This window comes from Diaphorina citri, unplaced genomic scaffold (assembly GCF_000475195.1).
Source record: "Diaphorina citri unplaced genomic scaffold, Diaci psyllid genome assembly version 1.1 scaffold986, whole genome shotgun sequence".
In the NCBI taxonomy this organism is placed as follows: domain Eukaryota; kingdom Metazoa; phylum Arthropoda; class Insecta; order Hemiptera; family Psyllidae; genus Diaphorina; species Diaphorina citri.
Window position 1 is genome coordinate 73,681 of NW_007378417.1, and position 21,458 is coordinate 95,138.

General features: G+C 39.0%; 1 protein-coding gene across 1 annotated transcript in view; it reads right to left on the minus strand.

Annotated features, from left to right (window-relative positions):
• LOC103513563 (vomeronasal type-2 receptor 116-like) overlaps positions 1 to 21,458 on the minus strand; it is a 45,057-nt gene that overhangs the window by 3,982 nt on the left and 19,617 nt on the right. Inside the window, exons 3-9 of the mRNA XM_026826723.1 lie at positions 14,964 to 15,108; positions 7,318 to 7,569; positions 3,957 to 3,967; positions 3,000 to 3,270; positions 2,205 to 2,354; positions 1,502 to 1,645; positions 588 to 1,017 (exon numbers count right to left, since the gene is read on the minus strand). Coding sequence (XP_026682524.1) covers positions 588 to 1,017; positions 1,502 to 1,645; positions 2,205 to 2,354; positions 3,000 to 3,270; positions 3,957 to 3,967; positions 7,318 to 7,569; positions 14,964 to 15,108 — 1,403 coding nt within the window. The remainder of the gene's footprint in view (positions 1 to 587; positions 1,018 to 1,501; positions 1,646 to 2,204; positions 2,355 to 2,999; positions 3,271 to 3,956; positions 3,968 to 7,317; positions 7,570 to 14,963; positions 15,109 to 21,458) is intronic.

Below are 21,458 nucleotides of genomic sequence, written 5' to 3' on the forward strand. Positions count from 1 at the left end.
AAGTATATAATAAAAGTAATCAATCTAAACACATTTCGATTGATTGAAAATAAAGTAGTTATTAAAATAATAAAATAGACGAATAAAAATAAATTAAAATCATACAGGATGAACCAAAATGAAGTTCCTGGTCGGAATACGTACGTATGTACCTACACGAAATGTCCAATATTTCTACAAACAAGCATTGCGCGGAAGCCAAATAAAAGGTAAGATCGGAAGACCACAAATATAGCCACAACAACACATGCCCCAAATAAACAGGGGGGGGGGGGTTTATGAGTGTTGAAAACACATGGGGACCTGTGTTGTTCAACATGCCAATTTTAACATTATTACGTTGGACTGTTTTGGACAAAGGGAAAAAGTATCTAAAAGTCCAAATGTCCTTTTCAGGTGTTTCTAGGATACAAATTCCTAGGAATATTTTTCTTGTCAAACATTGGGGAAAACTCCCATGAACTCCATGAAAAAAATCGCCTGCGGCGTCATCTGTGCAAGGCTTCCTCTGATTGGCTCTCTACAAAGTTCGTCTCCCGTCGTGAAGAAAGAGGGCGGGGCAATGCTTGCTCGCAGGCAAATGTTACAAGGACGAGTGATTCTCATTGGATAACCTAGTGCCGCCATTCGCAGCGGCAGAGGGGAAGGAGGGCGTGGCTAGAGAAGCGAAGGAGGGGGTGTTAGGGGTGGGGATACAGGAGGTGTTTGAATGAACACCGGTAGAGGGGAGGGACAGGTTGTTAGGAGTGAGAGCGGAGTTGGAATGAACAGTCGGGGAAGGGAGGGTAGAATTGACAGGCGTTGATTGGTGGGAAGCGTTAGTGGTAGGGGACAGGTGGGAGGGGTTGCCTGGGGTGGTAGGGGAGAGGTAGGAGAGGTTTGTTTGAGGGGGCGTGGCTTCCTGTTGATCTTCAATAAGAAGGAGTGTCTGGGTAGACCTCGTGATGAGCAGGGGAGATTTGGAACAGTTGCTGTTCTTGGTATTGTTCATCTCGAGCTCCAAACATTTCTGAGTGACTGGAAGCATAAGAGGAAGGGAAGATGTCAGCCAGGTTTGTAACAGAAGTTTATTTTTAATTTTTACCTCTCTTGTCAGATTTCTATTCCGATGGAAGCCAATTGACAGGACTTGGGTCGAATTTTACCACCGTGGATTGTCTCAGGAGTGAGTTCAATTCGAGGTTGACTTGGGTACGTATTAGGTATGGGTAAATCCTCGTTTCATCTTAATCCCGAGTTGATAAACCCTAGCATTAAACAAGTAAGGAATTAATTTGTTTGAGCTTGATCTTAAAAGCTTGAAGAGCTCCTTATTGTTTGGCGCACTCCCAGGTGAACCCTGCCACTTTAAAACCTTAAAGAAATGTCGAGTTGAAACTTTAGGTGTGTCCAAACATAGTCGACGCCGTCGATCGATGGTCAATCGACGACTATGTGTGGACACGGCTTTTGACCTCTCTGAAATAAACGCAAGGACACTAGAACGTATTTTTCCACTCACCTACACTGCTGAGTTGCTGACTAAGCTGGGCGTTGGTACCAGTCACTGCCATGGCTGCAGCCATCATACTAACGCTAGTAGTGGTTTTGGCTGTGCCACCTGAGTATCTGTACGTCATCATCATACACGTACGTACATTCCTGTCTGGTCTCAGCAGAATTATGTACAGCTGGGAAAATGAAGAGGAAAAACATCGGTAAGGGGAAGCGGATCTATGAGGGCGAGAAACACCCATTAAGGTTCCTACCAAGTGCGTACAACCATCCTTGACTATTCGTACGAGTGCACTCCTCAGAAAAATAGAAAGTAAAAATAACCTTCATTTTTATTTATTTCCCCAAACTCATTAGGTACCTAAACCTTGTTTTTAATAACTTTCTTGTCATCCTAGTCAGCTTGGAAGGTCTACCTTGTAAGCGTTAGGTCGCGGGTTCGGGTTCAATTTCCGAGGTGGACTATATTTTGAAACAGATAAGGTTATTTATCGGAACGGCTGGCTTTCTCCTATTCTGTCTTCCTTCTCCCTTCGCTTTCAGGACGATAAGACCTTAGCAGTTCCCTCTATCAAATCTCTTCAAAAGTTCAAAGAGATTTTTCATACGTACGTACAAAAAAACCTACAAAGGATGCACTTTTGTAGGTATCTACCTACATCAAAGTTTATCTCAGTTGAAATAATAAGCGCCTCCCCTTTTTTACTTACCCGACATGTTGAGCCTCAGTTCACCTTCCAAGTACTCCCCCACCTGCACCCACTGGTACACTCCAGGCCTGATTTGTTTGAAATGAATTATGTTATACCGGGCTGGTCCATCGCCGTCCTTGTCAAATTTGAAATGGTCTTCAGACAGACCTGACGGGGGGGGAATTGAATTTGTTATGAAATCCTAAATGGGTTAATCTTAATATAAATTGGATTTGTGATCAAGGTCTAAATGGGTTAATAGTAAACGAAGAGAAAAACTAGGGTGCCGGATGCCAAATGGAATTACTTGGTTCCGGAACTCTAATGTTGAACTCTATATGGGGAAGCTCGACACTATAAATCAGGAGAAGTAACCCAATAATAGAGTTCTTCCACCCTAACTTGGCACTCTATCACTATTTTTTGTCTCGGTGTACGGGATAGGCATGATACGACACAGACCACACGAGTCTGATCAACCAATGATAATAGATTATTAAGTGAAAGGTAAGCAATAGGCGAGGTTAACGCCGGAGGCGTTCTCGGCCACCTAACCCTTAGAGCTCCATTATTATGTGGTCAAAATCTCCAACAAATGAGGATGAGTATTAAGTGGAAGGTAAGCACTAGGCGAGGTTAACGCCGGAGGCGTTCTCGGCCACCTAACCCTTAGAGCTCCATTATTATGTGGTCAAAATCTCCAACAAATGAGGATAAAATCTCATGCCTCGGCTGGGATCGAACTCACGCCCTCCTGTTTACCAGGCGACCGTCTTGACCACCAGGCCACCGAGGCAGGTACCAATCACTCACCTTGAAAGCTGACTTTCCTCAGGTACTTGAGCAGTTCGGGACCCTTAGTGGGTCTCATCGCGTCACACAACCCCACCTTCCCCTGACACAGGTCTGCATGCATATGATCCAACGCGATAGAGAATGCCATCACCGCGTCCGATACAAACTGTAGTTGCTTCTCGAACGCGAGCGTGTCACGTGACAATTTCTCGTGCGTGGTGCATTCGGTCGAGTAGTGCGAGTTGTACGGGGTGCGACTGCTGTTCGGATACTTGCAGCGGAAGTGGTCCTCCAAGGGGGGATCTTTAATAGGGTAGGGGATCGTTAACATAGGGGGAGGGGTTGTTAATGGCCTCGTTAGGTGGAGTGTCCCGATGGAGAGTGTCCTGTAAAAGAAAGGAGTGTGGTGGAAGAGCGTGTGTTGAGAAAAACCCCCCTGGCTTTGTGGAGAAAGTTTGATAAAGTTCAGACTCGGAAAAGCTACTTTCTACTTTTTATCACAATTAGTAGGTATAGCGAAACTATTCAAAATCGGGAAATGGGTGGAAATATCCGTTTTAATCTGTATACGTAGTATGTACGTAAGACCGTACGAATTTTATGAATGTAACTACGTGTAGCCATACAAAATATCTCAAGAACGGTTTGTCGGAGAGCGATGAATTTTTGTATATGATTTCGCGGTATGGTCCAAGGACGCGACTCTAACAATTTGGTAAAAATCGGACTGTCATCCGTCCAGATATTAACCAAGGTCAACGTTGCTAATTGAGTCAATATTTTTTTTCTTTCCCTAAGGTAATAGAAAGTATTGTGATGCTCACACCAGATTTTTGACCTTGAACATAAAATGCTACATATTTTTTAGACCAGAGTGAGAGAAATCGGGGAACCTAAACTTACCTCTGAATAGCACACACCAGATCACTAGGCTTGAGAACCAGCACAAATGTAACCAGATAGCATAGGGTGGTCCTCCCAGAACTCTGTGGAAGAGAAGAAGGTGGGTGAAGTCGCGTCTCGTAAGGAACTGACGGTCCGAGAATTGGTGTAATCGCACCATGGCCCCGGTAAGAAATAGATGGGAAGATCTGGGACATGTCTATTAAGATGTATCCATGCAAACATAGTCGATCGACGAAGTGAATCTATGTTGTCGAGACAGAGTGGACGGTTCAGTCGACATCGATCGATGGCCAGTCGACTATATGTGGACACACCTTTACATTGTTCTAAAGAATGATTTTCAGACCAAGGGCTAAAAATCATTTTTTAGTGTCCTCAAAAGTGAAAAAAGAGGTTCATAACGAGAATTGCAAATATTAATTTTAATCTTGTACTATACCAACAACATGCATTATACAAAATTACAAATCATAATTATGTAGAGTTGTAGATATATCTACTCATACGAGCATTTGTACTCCAGGTATACGAGGAGAAAGCAAACGTTTATCCCCTTGAAAATGAAACTTCAAAAGAGCAAAGAGAAACCCCAACCTGAATTGAAAATGTAAAGAGCAACAGAGAATACCTTGTGGCCCCGAAGGCTGAAAATTTGTTCAGGTAGAAAATACGAAACGCCCTGGGGGGAGATGAGGTACTTTTTGTTTTTGTATTCTACATTTTTTAAAAAATCATAAAAAAACTACCTTGCAAAATATTTATCTTTAATAGAGCTGAAATGGGAAGTACAGAAATGCTACAGGTACATAAACAATGGGTAATTATAGCTGAGAGCCGTACTCGGGTCTAAAGGTGTGTCCAAACATAGTCGACCAGCCGTCGATCAACGAGATGAATCTATGTTGTCAGTGTGGACGGTTCAGTCGACATCGAGCGATGGCCGGTCGACTATGTGTGGACTCACCTTTATGGCCCCTTTCAGCAGGTCTTAGGAAATTTCTAGAAACAAAACCCTGTATTAGTGGGGAAAGCTGAAGAATTTGGAGAAGAAAGAAGAAAATCATTTGCAAACTTTGTAAAATAATTTACAGTATCAAAACAATTTTGTATATTTTACATAATTAGTTACAACATGAAAATGTGCAGTTCAAATAGCAATTTCTCTCTTTTTGAATCTGTTCATGTTTATTTTTTAATCCATACTTTTGATGTTTTTTCCTAACTTTACAGGCAGCTAGGTACATAACCCCTCTCTTCTTCTTGTATAGGTACTCGTATAATAAGCCGTATGCTATATCTACGGGTCGTCTAAATAGCTAAATATCCTATAATGATAATCATGCCCGTCATTTTATAGGAAAAGAACTCATGCGAACTTTTCTCTAATGTATCAACCTTTTTATCTTCTTCAGTTCTTGAGTGACATGTACTCACTTTACCTGAGTACTTTTACTTTCCATGTCCAAAACTATTAACTTAGATTTTGTTTTCCCAATATCTGGCCACATGTACCTACAGCAGCCTATAGATGTTATTGACTACATATGGTGGATAAGTTTGGGCAGATCAGGAGGTGTGACATATTTTCATTTGGTTTGATCCGCAATCACATTTATCTGGTGATTAAATTGGAGTGTACGAGTATCTGCCAATCAAGTCACAGTGTATTCCCTCCCATCTACATAATTATAAACACCAGTGAAATATTTGACTGTCTATTGAACGTAGGTAGGTACACTTGGTAGAGTGACTGGAGCGGGACCTGAACGGATTGCCGATAGTGGTAATCGAGCCATAATCAGAACTTACTCGGAGTATAAGAAAAGACGCCATGTAATGGAAATAAGAGATGGTAGAAATCGGGCTTTTAGGCGCAATTCATACTAGTGAAACGAAATTCATAGTGAGCTTCATGAGACTTGGTTTCACCAAGGTGCACTGCTCTGTGTTGCCCTTAATACCCTTATGTACGGGTTTATGTGCCCTTATGCATTGCGCCTTAGAGGAACACATTTTTCAGAACACTGACTTAGATGACTGTATCAAGAGAATGGAACCGGACAGGACAGTTGTTAATAATAAGCAAGCTGATGAATAAAATTTGTTTCTATTTCATGTCTAAATAACCTATTTAAACTGGAAAGCTGACGAAACGTTTTCCCGGGTACTTTGATTTCGCTCGTGCATTTGATACACTCCACTGGATTTATTCATCTCACACACATCGTTATCCTTAACCCTTTCACACCACTAATTTCTATAAAAATAAAAGTGAAATGCCTCGTAAAATGGGAATGATGGAAGAAAATTTAGATTATGCCATAGGAGGAATAAAAGAAATCTCTTTCTTATTAACTTATTTTGCTGCCCTCATGCCAACAGTTTCACGAAGCCAAGACAGGGCTAACCAAGCGATAAGCGGCGGTAATAACGCCAAAGTGTCTGCAGGTAATTTGTCAGGAAAACCTAATTTCCTTCGAGAGAGAATGGGTTTGTGAAGGATGTGAAACGGAGCTTTCACAAAGCAATAAAAACTGGAAAGCTCTCTACTGGTGGTATACATTTACTCAGACATGAATTATTATGTACATAGGTAACTTTACAGACGTACATATCCGTAATTTATACTGCTCATAGATAGCTCCACATTGGACCAATAAATGGAGGGTTATTGCTTCAAATGTTGGACGTTAAATTGGCTTATTGCTGCTCCGGACGGACTTACCTATGACGAAACAAAATTGAGCATCACACGGAGGTGTTCTAGGTCCCGTTATTTTTTCCCCTACGTCTCGTTACTTTGGTTTCTTCTCTCAGTTTACAACTTTTCAAGCTATAAAATATGCACAGGATATTTTGTCCTTTTTTCTCCTCTGGAGATTGAGGAAATGGATATTGTATGGGTAAGTTTGTTGTTGGTTTTAAACTAGAGAAGAGACGGAAGGTAACTTTAAGTACCTTTTTAAAACACTTTTATGAAAAGAGAGATAATGTTCGAGTAGACGAGTAGAGACAATAGAACTTATGTTCTTATTTAGGTGAGGTTTTTAAATGAAAAAATAGGAAAAATGAGGAGCTAGAGAACTTTTCCGACTTCAGTCAGAAAAAGCTTCCGACTTTAGTCTTCAGACCGTCTGACAGACCTAGAAGTTGGAGGCTTTTTCCGCCACACGGTCTGAGTGACCTTTCCTAGTCTAGTAAAATGAAACCATTAGGCCAGCCATTCATTATCAGGTAGACCTGACAGGTATGGCTGAGAATGTCCGTCTGTTAGTTCTACCTGATGACCACATCAAGTAGACCTGATCCGGTGTACCTGTCAGGTCTACCTGATTGTGACTGGCTGGCCTTAGGTATACTTACCTACGATTCTTTTTTACTTCCGATTTTTATTGAAATAAAATCTTCAAAAAAAAAAAAAAAAACTTACCTACAAACCAAGGATTCCGGCGATTGTTCTCGACAGTCAGGTTGAGGAAGTAGTCATCAAATCCTTTGACCGGATTCGCTTGGGGTTGAAGTGACAGTGTGCCCTCTACCTCCGCCTCTGATCCATCTGACACCAGACCCCGGGCACTCCACCCATCAGATCCTACCCAGGAGAAACTACCAGTGGCATTGAGTCGTCTGACGGCACGCATGACACCTGCTACCTCCTGGTCTGATCCGAACACGATCACACCTGGGGGACAGAGAGGAGTCGACACTGATGTTAGTGGTGAGTTAGACCCTACTTGTCGTCCGTTCGGAAACAAATCGTGTCGTAAGGTAGTGGGAAAATTCCCATTTAAATTTAGATTGCCTACAGGACATTTTGTGTCGTTCGGAAAAAAAGTCGTGTGAAACTGACGACAAGCGAGTGGGAATGGGGTTTTAGGGAAAAAGACAGTGATTAGTAATTTGGAGAGTCCATTACCTATCCTAATTTTATGTACGAGAGAGGGGGAGAGGGAGAGAGAGAGAGAGAGAGAGCATTTTACTCACTCAAAATGAGGGAGTGAAATATTTAAATCTATATCCATGTCAAAAATTTAAATCAAAATGTGATAACGTAAAAATAATTACCTAGATGTCAAAATTAAATTAACTACCCATCTAAAAAAAAAAAAAAAAAAAAAAAAAAAATGGTTTGAAGAGGTTTGATAGAGGGAACTGTAACTTCTAAGGTCTTATCGTCCCGAAAGCGAAGAGAGGAGGAATACAGGATAGGAGAAAGCCAGCCGTTCCGAGAACGAAACTTATCTGTTTAGGATAAAATCCATTCCGGGCGAAAAAAAAGTAACCTCAGTCAGAACTCAGGATTTCATGGGAATCATTAATATACAGGTAGGTATTACTATGGAGTGGGAGAAGTACAAAATACATAACATACATAAATATATCCATGGCCCTTATGACCATTATAAGGGGCATGCATTTAACCCTTCAAAAGATAACTATATCAATATTAGGTATGCAACCATGCATTGTATGAAGGCGATTTGGATTCAACAGATGCAGACCACAATCGGATTTTAAGGCCAGCCACTCATGATGCTGAGACTATCTGACTGACACCGGAACGTGTGTGGCGGAAAAAGCTTCCGACTTCCAGGTCTCTCAGACAGTCTGAAGACGAATCCGAAAGCTTTTCCCGCCACAAACGTTCTGGCAGTCTGACAGACCTAGATCAGAGAGATTGTTTGCTGTGTATCAGGCTTAGTTGGTTAATGGTGGACCAATCAGTCTACCATCTATAGGTAAATCTCAGTCAAAAATCGTACAGTTGGGAACTTGAAACATAAAACCATCACATAGTTCATTAATTTTGTCCTCCTCAGTTGAACAGACAGTTAGGTTAAGGGTTAAACATTGTGTGAGGTGACTATCCGAGATATAAAATCCCGGGGGTTCGATAAATGAGGTTGAGAGAATAGTCTGTTCCTCTTAGCTTGAACATTTGCGTGCCAAAAACCTCAAACTGAGAACATTTTTGAGCCAAATGCTTCAATCCCGAGTCGAGATTTCCGACCTTCCCGTCTATAAATAGTGTCATCTTGAAGTCAATTTGAGTTTCTGTTCCTGCACAAACGTAAGATTCACGAAAGATGGGTAAAAAAAAGGACCCACCCACGTAGCTACCTTTTTAGGCTTAAGCGCTTAAGCAACTACTTTGGACTTCAAAATTCCCCCCCACCAATTATTAGGAACTCAAGCAATCTTTCATGTTATGTCTTTCGTGCTTTCGTAATTTAATTGAATATCGCTCTATCCTAGATACCAGGTAGGTACGTTTTAAGCTGTATCCAATCTTAGTCGACGTCGACTGAAACCGTACTACATCGACAGCATAGATCCACCTCTTCACCTCATCGATCGACGGCGTCGACTATGTGAGCACACAGCTTTACAACATTGCTTTGTCTTTTGATGACTCATTGGACTCAAAAATTTCCAACCTAAACGAAACAGACTATAAGGAAGGGGACAAGTATAATTATGTGATAACCACTAGATCATTTCTAATTAAAAACGACATCCCACAGGAGTTGCGTTGATTGCATTTTTTTTTTTAACGACCTACCTGCATAGGTAACATGTGCGGATAGAATTTAATTAATTGTTTATGGATAGTAAATAATATTGATTATCTCATAATCTCATTGCGTCAAATGAAACAATAATAGCGTAGGTCCATAGGTATGTTTAATATGATTACCACAGAATTAGCCAGCCTAGTTTGCTTGGTTGGTAGCGCGTCTGCCTTGTAAGCGCTAGGCCGCGGGTTCGATTCCCGCCCGGGGCGGATTTTATCCTGATGGGATAATGTTCGTTCTCGGAACGGCTGGCTTTCTCCTATCCTGTCTTCCTTCTCTCTTCGATTTCGGGACGATGAGACCTTAGCAGTTACAGTTCCCTCTATCAAACCTCTTTTTAAAAAAAAAACAAAGTTCAGAATTTCATGCTCAACGTAATGTTCACTGCACGATTGCACATTGCATACTCAAATTAATTACACGGCGTTCATACAAATGGAAATTTTCAAAAATGGTCACAAATGGGTAAAGGAATTTCCCCACAGATTTCACCGCACCCCACAAAGCAACGGTTGAAAACAAAGCGTCAGCAAAACCTTCATGCCACGAGTAGGGTAGTCAGCATAAAAAAGCATATTGTCCTAGCAGAGATAAGAGATAATCTTAACTTTAAACAAGAGCGAAGAACAAGAAGAAAGAGAGAAAAGGGGATAGGGACAAAAAAGAGGAGGAAGAGGGGGGAAATGTAATAAGTAAGCTAAGTGAATGCTGGAAACCCTGGGTTACCCCAACTATGCAACCAGCAACACATTTTATAACTATGCAACCAGCAATTCCTTTACAAGGTTTTGAGAGAAAATCTCGTAAAAAAAAAGAGAGACGTGAAGAGAAGGAAGATTTAGGAGGAGGAGGAAGAGGAGAAGAAGAAGAAGAAAGAGAAGGAGAAGAAGGAGGAGCAGAAGGAGGACTAGGAGAAGAAGGAGGAGGAGGAGAAGAAGAAGGAGAAGAAGAAGAAGGACTAGGAGAAGAAGGAGGAGGAGGAGGAGGAGGAGGAGGAGGAGGAGGAGAAAAAACTGATTTACAACAATACAAGTGTCTGACAAACGAACACTAGGGAAACATTTTTTTTCCTTTGCTGTCCACAATCAAGAACATGTCGCCAAGTAATATTGTAAATTATAAGCCAATGGAGGACTTGCAATTGAGTACCTTTTTAAAAAAAAAACAAAGTTCAGAATTTCATGCTCAACGTAATGTTCACTGCACGATTGCACATTGCATACTCAAATTAATTACACGGCGTTCATACAAATGGAAATTTTCAAAAATGGTCACAAATGGGTAAAGGAATTTCCCCACAGATTTCACCGCACCCCACAAAGCAACGGTTGAAAACAAAGCGTCAGCAAAACCTTCATGCCACGAGTAGGGTAGTCAGCATAAAAAAGCATATTGTCCTAGCAGAGATAAGAGATAATCTTAACTTTAAACAAGAGCGAAGAACCCTTTCAATTCTTGGTAGAAGAAGAAGAAGAAGAAGAAGAAGAAGAAGAAGAAGAAGAAGAAGAAGAAGAAGAAGAAGAAGAAGAAGAAGAAGAATAAATATTAAGAGGAAGAGAAGAAAAAAGAGGAAGAGGAGAAGGAGAAGAAAAGGAAAAGAATGTTTAAATAACTAAGAAGTCAGAGGCAGTTTTTGCGATGCATTGGAGCCACAAGAGCAGAAAAAGCAAATTGAAAATTAGGAAAGTCACATAAAAAAAGGAAAAAAAAATGTAGGTAGTTGTTATATGAATGCAAACGTATACGTACATACATGTCCTTACCTTCTGACGTATGATGTATGTACATGTAGGTACATTCGTGCTTACGAAACCACCATCCATACCAAAAACTATACAATCTATACATATTATTATATCCATACCATATTTCATACTAAGTAATCATACAATATGATATCACCCTGGGAAATCTGTGCATAGAGGAAAACCAATTATCAAGAAACAAAACGGAAGAGGGGGACACCAAACAGTGGATGGCAAATAGGGAAATGTAATGAAATCAATTTCCCCATCATAAAAACGAAAAATAGAGGAAAATAAAGAAGAAGAAAAAGAAGAAGAAGAAGAAGAAGAAGAAGAAGAAGAAGAAGAAGAAGAAGAAGAAGAAGAAGAAGAAGAGGACTTGCAATTGAGTACGATATCCACTTACGTCGTGCAATATTAGTATTGTCATTTTTAACTAAAAAGGACGTTAGTATTGTCATTTCTAATAAACTCTTGAAAATTATTTACGTTATGTTCCTTGCAACAAAAAAAAGCGTCTATTATAAAAAACAAAAGATTAAGATTTATTAAGCGTCTATTGATTAGTGAATATCAGAACATCCCACAATATAACTCAATACGTGTATTAGTTAGAAATTAATAGGTATTACCTATTGTACGGCATCAAGTACATATTAATTTTATTGACAGCTTACCAGCCTACTTTTAGGCCATAACTGCCATAATATTTATTTACCTATTGCCAGTAACCAGTAATACAAAAAAAGTTAGTTTACCAGATGCTTAGGTACCTAGGTATGAGTACCTACTGTAGAACTTTTCTCTCACTTCCTTTCTCTCTCTCTCTCTCTTTGTCTCTTCTGAAAAGTTGCCAAAACTATACGTAATTGCATTTAATAGTATTTCTTTGACGGAGAAAAGTTGCCAAAACTACATAGTAGGTAATTGAGTAATTCCATTAAAGTATTACAATTCCAAAGAAAAGGGTGTAAATTATCTAATTTGACGAATTAATAAGTACCTACCTACCTACCTATTAATTTAGTTTCCTAGATACAAAGATAGATACAAATATCACGTATTTTTGGCAGCTCTGTAGCGTTTTGTTGTCTTGGCATCTCCACTAAAATCTTCCCTCTTTTCTTACTTTCTATTACTACAGTATAGCGGAGCTATACTAGTAATGAAAGTATTGCAATCGGTCCAAATTTTCAAAATCGGGAAATTAGTGCAACCTTGGAGGGAAGTTGGAAATTAATATGAAAATGGTATCATTATTTTCCCAACGATATAATAATCAGAGTGAATCAAGGAAATTTATGAACTTCTTGCGGAAACAAAATGCAAAATGCAATTGCTTGATAATATAGGGTGGTTTATGTGAAAAATTTCCACGGTCCCCTTTTCGAGGAATCAAAATGCGTCTCTCTTCTTCATTAACCATCTCGAACCAAACTTGAAATCAGCTGCGGCCATAGTAACAGTTTGAGAGCCCAAACAGCAGAGGTGGGCAGAAACATCTTTTGGTGGAGACCAGTAAAAGTTACACTGGAAGAACGATGATGTGAAGGAAAGTTGGGGGTAAAGGATAGATAAATAGGACAACTTAAATACTAAATCGGGTTGAGGACTGCAAAAGGAAAGCGCAACCTTGTCTGTCTATGGCTGTAAAAGACAACAATGTGTAAATATACCTAAACATGAAATTGAAGGTTGAATATATTTTTTTTTCCATTTGTCTGAAACATATCCTGTAGGAAAGTAATGAAAAGCTTGAAAATTGTCATGGCGTGAGACATTGAACTAGTGATGTGGTACAAGTGAGATGCCAAGGCTCAAATCACAACACATACTTTGTCAATTCGCAAACTTTGCAAATTTCGCGAATTCACTCAGGTTCATTTACATGTCACTCAGGTACATTTCAGTTAGTATTGGAATGTTCGCGATATTTCTCAAAATTCGCGGAAAAATTAATGAAGAGTCAATTACGTAAAAATAATTATAGGCATTAAAAAATAGGGGTTCTTATTTGACATTCCAAAGTTGGTACCAAGTTCTCGCATTTTACCAAATTTTTCGCATATCAATTCCTCATCAAAATACACAAATCACGCCACTGGTTTTGAAGAGATCCACGAATAATTCATATAATTTATATAATTTATCAGTGAAGGATGGACGGGGCACAGGGAGAAGTGTTTCAACCTCCATTGTCTCTTCAAATTCCCCACTATAAATCTTTTGACATCTGCATGCGAAGAAAATAAATCAACCTCCAAGTAAATCTTACTAGGAAAATGGAACGGATGAAACCCTTATCAACAACTCCTTAAGACGCTTTAATAAAGCTCGGGTTGGGATATAATTTACTAGAGATGTGGAAAGATTGAGTGAGTTGTTAAAAAAATAACTACGCTTTTCACGTTTCCAGTGAACGACTCTGTTAATCTGCCAATGAGCCAGATCCTAAAGCATGTAACTTACTCTGCTTACTCACCATCTCCCTATGCTATTTATTATACAGGGTGTCCCGCGAACGACTGTACAACGCTTGAGGGTTGATGCAGGACCTAAAGGGCTACCAGAAAAAGCTATCTGGCAAATATTTCAAGGGGTTACTCGGTTCCTTTCTGCTGTTCTCGCAACTAAATGGGAAATATTGTGTCTCTTCTCGCCCATCTGATATGCTAAGACACAGACAAGAGGAGTCTCAAATTGTCTTACCTCTAGCTCTGGGTTTGGTCATGAGTTTGGTGACTATGTCATCGTATGCTCTCTCCTCAGCTACGCCGGAATCCTTCACCAATTTCTCCTTGACTGCAATACAGATGCTGGATTTGGCCAGGAGGACTTCCAGTTCTTCAAATGCCTGGAACAAATTATTATGGACTTTATTTATTTACTTTTATTTTTAAACAATGTAGTAACATAGGCCGGCCATTTGCGGCAAATAAACAAGGTAGCCTACTGTTACAGTTCTTTCAAACCGTTGTTTCTCTTAAGAAAAGCATCAGGACAGGAATGAAATCAGGGTCGTCTTTGATAAGTATGGAATTTTATAAACATCTATAATAGAGTGAATTTATAGCATGGGTATCAAAGATTGCCCACTGGATTAACCAATCTTGTAGGAAGTTAACCTATGGTTTTTGATATTGAAGATGGGTGTCTGGCTGTCTGTCTGTGACTAGGTTGATTTATAGAAGCTTTTAATACATCCTGTTTTTGGGCGTCTAGGTACTTGAATTTGAGGGATGCATTCACTTTTGCTAGGGCAATATCATTGAGTATCTGCGTGGGTTTCAAGTTTCAATGCCTGATGATAAACGTACCTAATAGGTACATGTGAACTATCAAATTTAAGATCAAAGAGTAATGTAAATGCAGTTTCTTTGTGTTATTATGTCACAACTTTGGTGCTCACTGCAGCATTGTAGGATTTTTCCCAATATCTCAATAATAATGATGTAAATACCTACATTAATTAAAATGTACCTATCTAATACCTATCTAACGAACTGCTCTGGTACAGAGTTGCCCATGACATACTATACAATAAAATCAATCGGTTGACATCATTCACCATGAGAAGGTCCCGGGTTCGAATACCATAATCTATAAAAATTTGTACTCCTTTTTCGTTTGCAAATATTTCAAGGGGTTACTCGGTTCCTTTCTGCTGTTCTCGCAACTAAATGGGAAATATTGTGTCTCTTCTCGCCCATCTGATATGCTAAGACACAGACAAGAGGAGTCTCAAATTGTCTTACCTCTAGCTCTGGGTTTGGTCATGAGTTTGGTGACTATGTCATCGTATGCTCTCTCCTCAGCTACGCCGGAATCCTTCACCAATTTCTCCTTGACTGCAATACAGATGCTGGATTTGGCCAGGAGGACTTCCAGTTCTTCAAATGCCTGGAACAAATTATTATGGACTTTATTTATTTACTTTTATTTTTAAACAATGTAGTAACATAGGCCGGCCATTTGCGGCAAATAAACAAGGTAGCCTACTGTTACAGTTCTTTCAAACCGTTGTTTCTCTTAAGAAAAGCATCAGGACAGGAATGAAATCAGGGTCGTCTTTGATAAGTATGGAATTTTATAAACATCTATAATAGAGTGAATTTATAGCATGGGTATCAAAGATTGCCCACTGGATTAACCAATCTTGTAGGAAGTTAACCTATGGTTTTTGATATTGAAGATGGGTGTCTGGCTGTCTGTCTGTGACTAGGTTGATTTATAGAAGCTTTTAATACATCCTGTTTTTGGGCGTCTAGGTACTTGAATTTGAGGGATGCATTCAAATATCTCTTGAACCAAGAAAGATAATAAAAAAATGATTGAAAAGAAGACAATAATATCACCTATCAGCCATACTGCAATACACAATTAAATAGGTACCTGATGTGTATTATTTATACATGAATCATGATGCATATTGTATATTCTGCACCTAGCCTCCAGTCCTAGTGAGAAATATACCAGCAAACTTTCATTTCTAGGTATTTTCGAGTGAGAAAGAAAGAGGGAGAGAGAGAGAGGAAGGGGGAAAGAGAGAGAGAAAGGAAGAGGGAGAGAAGATAGATAGATAGATAGAGAGAGAGAGAGAGAGAGAGAGAGAGAGAGAAACTGATGTATATTATTTATACATGAATCATGATGCATATTATGCACCTAGCCTCCAGTCCTAGTGAGAAATATACCAGCAAACTTTCAGTTCTAGGTATTTTCGAGTGAGAAAGAAAGAGGGAGAGAGAGAGAGAGAAAGGGGGAAAGAGGGATAGAGAGAGAGAGACAGAGAGGAAGAGAGAGACAGAGAGGAAGGGAGAAAGAGAGAGAGAAAGGAAGAGGGAGAGAGAGAGAAGATAGAGAGAAAGCATTTTATGAGGAAAGGGACTAAAGTTTTCAGATTCTGTGTGATAATTTTATCTAATTAAGCAGAAAACATTTCAAAATTCTATAAATTCCGAGCTAATGTGTTGCAAAATATCACCCAACATAGTGAGCATGTATATTGTATAACATGTATATAATTATGTATAACATAGTAAACATGTACATATACCCATTGTTGCCCCAAATTTTGCAATTTTCAGCACTGCAAAACCCAAAAACGTAAAATACCTATCTAAGCAAATAACTTATAACATTATTATAATATTAACTCATAATATAGATAGGTACTTATACATATATTACATAATTATTATTTATATAATGAAAAGTTAGTCTCTTATTTATATGCAGAACGGGTGTTCCGTATCTTCAGGTTGTAAACTATGTAACTCTATAAAATAATAAATTATTGCATCATATTTTCGTTTACTATGGCGAACTAACTTTATCAAATTTATTCTACTAACTCATGAGGGCCGGTTTTACCAAACAGGAGGGCGGAGGTCAAATTCCCTACCCTCGAGTCAAGAGTTTAACAGGTGGTCGCGAGTCAACAGATGAACTGAAGAGTTCAAGGAGTTGATAAAGTGTTAAAACAAACTTTTCCCAGCCAGCCTAGTTAGCTTAGTTGGTAGTGCGTCTGCCTTGTAAGCGCTAGGCCGCGGGTTCGATTCCCGCCCGGGGCGGATTTTACAAACCGGGTTTGACGTAAAAATCTTTGATAAGTTGAACCATCAAACTAGTGTTTACACGCTCAAACTTTCATCAAACTTGGACGGCAGTCCGGGACTGAGCGTCTAAACGGCCCTTAAAAGAAATTTTAGAGGGCCTCAACGCGATTTCTGTAACTTCTTCTCCTCTTTTCATTAATAATTGAATACATTTTTGATGATCCCCAATTGCTCAGACTTCAATTAAAGTGGAAGGGTTCTCAACCTAACCACTTCTTAGGGACCCATCCATCAGAATTTCCGAGAGTTCCAGACTACCGAATTTTAACAATTTGTTCTCTCCATAATTTGAAAATAGAGCAAAGGAAGGATGGTGGATATGGATTCATCTCCCAGGAGGAACACCCTGTATAAAAGACAAAGGGAAGAAACCTCATTAATCATTCGCAACGTTGCTGAAGCAACACTTGGCAACACATAAGCTTTGAGCTGGGCCTCTCGCTAAGTCCCCCAAGGTTTACCTTAGATGTCGTGCAGGTTGCCTACCAGGATACGGGTGGTCACGGGGTATTTTGTAAATGATATACGTTTTTAACTTTCCTTATTTTATACAAAAACGGGCGTTGGAGGTATGAAATATGGTGAAAATCCATTTATTTACATTTTTTGTGTCGAGACCGGAGGGTAGGAATGGAGTTTCTTTTGTATTTTTTGACGGTCAATGTTTAGGGCATTTAGGGGTTTTACTACCTGGTGTTTAAAGGGAACTGGCGTTATTTTGGCTACAAACATTGTTTAAAAAGGTCAAAGAAATGGAAGGTGCCTAATAAACTTTTAGTCTGCCTTGTAAGCGCTAGGTTGCGGGTTCGAGTCCCGCTTCTCCTAATTTTATCCTAAACACGGATAAGGTTCGTTCTAGGAACGGCTGCCATTCTCCTATCCTGTCTTCCTTCTCTCTTCGCTTTCGGGACGATAGGACCTTGGCAGTTACAGTTCCCTCTACCGAACATAAAAAAAACAACAAACTTCAATTATTGTTTAATAAGTTTTATAAGCCAATCACGCAATATTCATTAGTGTTAAATTCTACGTAATGCGACCATAAGCAAAGCAGTCCGTCCCATTGTAGCCTGTTCAAGCTTTTGCTACTCGTTTCTCAAATGCTCCAGACTTTAGATACTTTAGTTAGAACATAAAGAATGAATAACGTCGACCGTTGTTTGTTTCTGTCAAGACAGTCACAATTGCAAAAAAACAGGAAGATGTAGGTAATAAAACGAGAGAAGAGATAAAACCGTGTATACAAACTGCATGACCAAGAGACCATGAGTCGTAAGAAGCGGATTTCTCAGATATGCTTCAGACTTTAGAACATAAAGAATGAATAACGTCGACCGTTGTTTGTTTCTGTCAAGACAGTCACAATTGCAAAAAATAGGAAGATGTAGGTAATAAAACGAGAGAAGAGATAAAACCGTGTATACAAACTGCATGACCAAGAGACCATGAGTCGTAAGAAGCGGAGAATTCTCTAAATAAATGGCATTTCTCCCAGAGATATCTACAATATTGGTGTATCAATGTATCATGTATCATAAACGTCTCAGGTGCCATTAACGTTCTTCTGCTCAACAGCACAAAATTCCCAATTTTTCAAAGAGTAGATAGAGGGAACTGTAAACACCCAGGTATTCCCGAAATTGAAGAGAGAAAAAGGTAAGTACCTGGGCCATTTCCGAAAATGAACCTTATCTGGTTTGAGCCAAAGTCTATTTTGTGGTGAACCTGAAAGTCGCTCCCAACTTTTCAGAATGGTGAAGTCGCCACTGATTCTTGTTATCTCTCCTTGATGAGCACCTCTTCTCTTCCAAACAATTTGTCAAGTAAATTTAAGTCAATTCTTGAAAACTTTGGTGGGGGGAAAAAGGGGGGGAATAAAATATAAGAGGAGAAAAATAGAGAGAAAAAATGTTCTATAGGTAAATAGAACAGAAAATTGCATCTACAACAGTCAACACAAAGTTCTCTTTCTATTTTTTCTCACCCCGACCACCGATCACTCATTTAGTTTTATATTCTGAAATAATAATAATGATAATAATGATTAATAATAATAATTTAATAATAATTTCCTATGTTGACTTTCCTCCGGTGGAGATTACAGCGTTCATTGTTATTAATTTCTCTTCAGTTTTATTAATTCTTTTCCCTGTTTCGCATTCCTGTATTATCCCGGATAAAGTTCTTACGTCATTCTCGGAATATGAAATGATTATCTCTATCAATTTTCTCTTCCCGTGGGTAACTTTGGGATTTTTATAATTTTATATGGTTTCGGGGATCACTGGAGAAAAAAATAATAGGTTAGTTATTATTCTTTATGGGTACTCGTAATCTTCTACGGTGAGACTGAAATGGCATTTTTCACATTCTTTATTGATTGAGATGGGTACTGTTACTTGCTTCCTGTATTAATATAAAGCGATTAGCAATACTTTCATGAATCGGGATTCATGTATGCCAAATTCCTTTTTTTCCCTCTGATTTGGCCTGTCCCTAGAAATTCGTATTTCGCAATATTGTGGCGATGACGTTAAAATGATGTGACCGTGGCTATTATTATTATTAATATCACTATGATTATGTGATGTGTTTTCATGATATTTCTCCTGTCATATGAAGTATCCTCCTGTCACAATAAATCTAAAAAGGTCCCAATGATCGTCACATACCTCTCTCAAGAGGAAGTGACCATGCAGACATTTAATAATAAAATACGCTGCAACTTTTGCAAAGTGCAAAATTTCTGTCTTGGAATACTTTCCTCTCAATCTTCACGAGGCTGATTGCACCCCGAAAAAAGTCAGGAGCGCAATTTGTGTTGTCAAAACATTGCTTTCAAGGACATATAATTATGCAACCTACCTAACTTTTCAGACTTTCAAACTTGCATGAAATTATCAATTTGCTGTCGCGTCGTTAGCAAACACTTGAAATGAAAAAAAAAAAAAATCCCGAGGTGCAAAAAAAAGTACAAAAACTCGTTGAAAAAGAAAGTGAAAAAAAGGTACCTAAGTAATTTAAAAATTTTCCTTGTTGTTGTGACTGCTGCTGTTCTTGGTGTTGTTGTTGTTGTTGTTTTTGTTGTTTGTACGAGTACAAGTGACGCCATTTGTAGGAAAGCTGTTTGCAAACTCTCCTTTCCTCTCTTTCTCCTAATTGACTAATTTAGTTTTTTTTCTCTCAGTTTGAAATTCCGAAGAGCGGAATTGAATTTGTTTTGAACTTTGGAACATGAATGCAAAGAGAATTCGAGGACTAGGGGATCAGGGTTAGGTAACACACAAAACACCTCCTCCCTTTTTTTTTTTTTTTTTTTTTTTTTTTTTTTTTACGATTTAACGGAAAATTGTTTGTATGTAATATTCTACCTGTCTGGCTGGGGGACGTTAAACAGGGAGCAGACCATCCTGAATTTCCTTTGCTAAAGAATTAGCAAGAGCATCCACTCGTAAAATTTTGTAGCCAAAATCAAATGTCAGCCCAAAGCAATCACCCTAAATAGGGCTAATTGAGAGGCTGATGAAAAACGCCGACCCCGTCTGTACACGGGAAAAGGTGAAGAAGAAGATACCATTAAACACAAAGTAAATGAAAATCAAACGAAAAAAATAATTAAGGCACTAATGGGTTAAGTTTAACGCATTGGATTAAACAATCTGATTAGTTAATGTTAAATTTAAAACAAAATCTAGCCAAAAGGGAATTAGTCCACTTCTTAGGAGTCATAGCCATAAGAAAACAACAGTTGAGTTCAAAATTCAAAACTCACATTGTTCTTTCATTTCAACCACTTTCAACTTCTATCTCTAACGTAGCTTTTCTCACACCCTATACCAACTTTCCCCAGTTTTTCCCTCACCCTATAACAACTTGCCACAGTTTTTCCCTCACCCTATAACAACTTGCCATAGTTTTTCCCTCACCCTATAACAACTTGCCACAGTTTTTCCCTCACCCTATAACAATTAGCCACAGTTTTTCCCTCACCCTATAACAACTTTCCACAGTTTTTCCCTCACCCCATAACAACTTGACACAGTTTTCCCTCACCCTATAACAAATTTTCACACAGTTTTTCCCTCACCCTATAACAACTTGCCACAGTTTTTCCCTCACCCTATAACAACTTGACGCAGTTTTCCCTCACCCTATAACAACTTGACGCAGTTTTACCTCACCCTATAACAAATTTTCACACAGTTTTTCCCTCACCCTATAACAACTTGCCACAGTTTTTCCCTCACCCTATAACAACTTGACGCAGTTTACCTCTCACCCTATAACAACCCCGACTCCCGAGGTACTATAGCATCTCCGTAACGTAATTGGCCAAGAACATTAGCGCGTTGTAATACAAACTTATTGCCACTATTAGCACCAATAACCACCTTCTGGTGTCTGGTGGAGACAATATCACAACTCGACAACTGTAACTATAACTAGGCAAAATATAAAATGAGGGGATAAAACTTTCTTAAGCGTTTCTCAGAGAATTGGACCTATAGGATCAGTTCGATCCGATAATTCCATTTCAAAGATCGCACGATTCCAAGTTCTGATTGGAAAAAATCTCATGAGAAAATTACTCTTTTGAGCTTTATTTAGCTTAGAACAAGTTGTTCTACACTG